The sequence below is a fragment of the Cyprinodon variegatus genome, unplaced genomic scaffold (genome assembly GCF_000732505.1).
Source record: "Cyprinodon variegatus isolate N-32 unplaced genomic scaffold, C_variegatus-1.0 Scaffold8, whole genome shotgun sequence".
In the NCBI taxonomy this organism is placed as follows: Eukaryota; Metazoa; Chordata; class Actinopteri; order Cyprinodontiformes; family Cyprinodontidae; genus Cyprinodon; species Cyprinodon variegatus.
In genome coordinates, this window is record NW_015150461.1 from 2468350 (window position 1) to 2470449 (window position 2100).

At 38.2% G+C, this 2100-nt stretch overlaps 1 protein-coding gene across 1 annotated transcript in view; it reads right to left on the reverse strand.

Annotated features, from left to right (window-relative positions):
• LOC107086090 (vesicle transport protein SEC20-like) overlaps positions 1 to 2100 on the reverse strand; it is a 12143-nt gene that overhangs the window by 7516 nt on the left and 2527 nt on the right. The window contains exons 2-3 of the mRNA XM_015376848.1: positions 321 to 413; positions 128 to 219 (exon numbers count right to left, since the gene is read on the reverse strand). Coding sequence (XP_015232334.1) covers positions 128 to 219; positions 321 to 413 — 185 coding nt within the window. The remainder of the gene's footprint in view (positions 1 to 127; positions 220 to 320; positions 414 to 2100) is intronic.

Consider the following 2100-nt stretch of genomic DNA (forward strand, 5'->3'; position numbering starts at 1 on the left):
GCCAGGATGGCTTTCCTCCAGGCCGTCTGGTTGCTGCAAACAGAAGAATGTGTTCATGGAGCAGAAACAAACATGGCTAACGGTGGCGTCAGGTATATGAAACAGCTGATTATCTGAAAGAGATCACCTCAGCATCTGCTTTCTGTGTCCGTCGACTCGGCCAAGCAGGGCCTGTTTGTCCGACTCTCTGTCTTGCTCCATTGCAATGCGCTCAAAGTCCTGATAAAACAGCAAAGCAACTTTTTATTGAAACATTGTTCTCAAAGGATCTGATGGATTACTTTTTTCCTAATTAATAACAAAAATAAAACAACTCTCACCTCAATCCTTAACCTGAGGTTTTGAAAGTGTTTTTTCACATCTGCGTTTATTTCCTCCAGCTCGCTCTGAGGGCCGTCGCACTCTGTGATGTCCTGTGGAGAGAAGATGGATGATGCTGCAAACATCCAGCAATACATCAATGTTTGGTTTTAAGAGTTTCACGCGACGCTCTTCACCAACGTAAACACATCGTCTGGGACACGGCGCCCTCGCCTTGGGTCAGAAAAACCCCCAAAGGAACCAAACCCACTGAAAAGTCGTTTCCTTATTTATGTAATGTTAACTTCAAGAATTTTACTAAATAATATCAAGAATGAAAGAAGCTGCATTTAAATGTTAAACATAATAAAGTTAGACATACTCTTTAAATATGCCGTATTTATAACCCCAGATGCAGGGAGGCAAGGATTTAAAAATAAATGTCATTTGACACAAAATAAATTGAAGTAAGAGTTAAAAATGTCAGCATATTTAAAGCGTAAGATCTAATTAAACATGACATCATGATGATTGTGATTTCATATATTGAAAAACTGTAATTCTCATTAATTCTATTTCAATTTGCACATTTTTTGTCCTTTTTTTAACTTCTGAATTCAAATATTTTCTATAAATATATAACAGATATTTCTACAGCGGGAGCGGAACAAGTCTTGGGGGAAAAGGAAGAAGGAGACGGGATGTTTGTAAGCAAAACAAATAAATAAAGGAGACCGAGAAAATATTCGCTTTTTGTTTAAATCTAAAAAACGCAAAAAGAAAGACGGATGATTACTTTTATTTATTTATTTTTTTAAATAAATAAAATAAAAAAAATTAATAAAAATAAATTAAAAAAACAGATTATTACTTGTAACATTTTGTAGAGTAAAGGGTTTGTATTTTTTCCCCATAGGGTCAACAATATATATTTAAAATGTAGGGAAAAAAGCGTAGAGCTATAAATTAATCCATCATTACCTATATTTGTACAGGCAGTAGTAGGCATAGTTAATCAAAATTAAGAAAACTATTAATCATAAAACTCCTCTACTTTTATTTGAATGTTTTCATTACTCACTAAATGCAACTTTAATCAAATTATTACTCATAACATGTTAATGCAGTCATTCTTAAAATGGGGTCGAGAGATGATTACAAGGTTGTCGACAAATCATTTTGGAGAAATATAATGTGCAAAATGAACTCAACATCTGAGCGGATATTAGAGGGACGGCGAGCGGTTGGTCTAGATAATATTAACAGATTGAGTTGAGCCCTTTATCATTTTGTAACAGTAACTTTGCTGGTGATTTGCATCACTGGCTGCGCCCATCCTCATCAAATGTGACTTACCGTAAATCCTCTAATATTGGCCTGTATTTGATTAGTGGCGGATTCTCTAACAATGGCCGGTCTCGTTGTCGGCGGAGGTATACAGGCCGGGGCTATAATTAGAACCAATGATGTTCTTGGCCAGCCCTCAACAACTTGTGATAGTAACATACAAGTACCACAGGGGGGCAGTGTTTGCTCACAAATCCAAGCCATTTGCATGGGAAGTCTCCCCCTTAGTGCAGACAGTGCCGCAGACAGGAGGCCGGCTTGTTTTGTTTTTATGACCGAAATTGCAGAAAACAACTCGTGACGTTTGATCAGCTACAAGAGCGAGGGGCACGAGAACGCTGGGACCCTTTTTCCACCTGGATCTCCACTCTTTTTCGCCGTCATGTCCCTCCGTTGTCGTACTACTCGCCGCCACTTCCTCACCGCCTCAGCCGTATCTAGACCCACAGTATA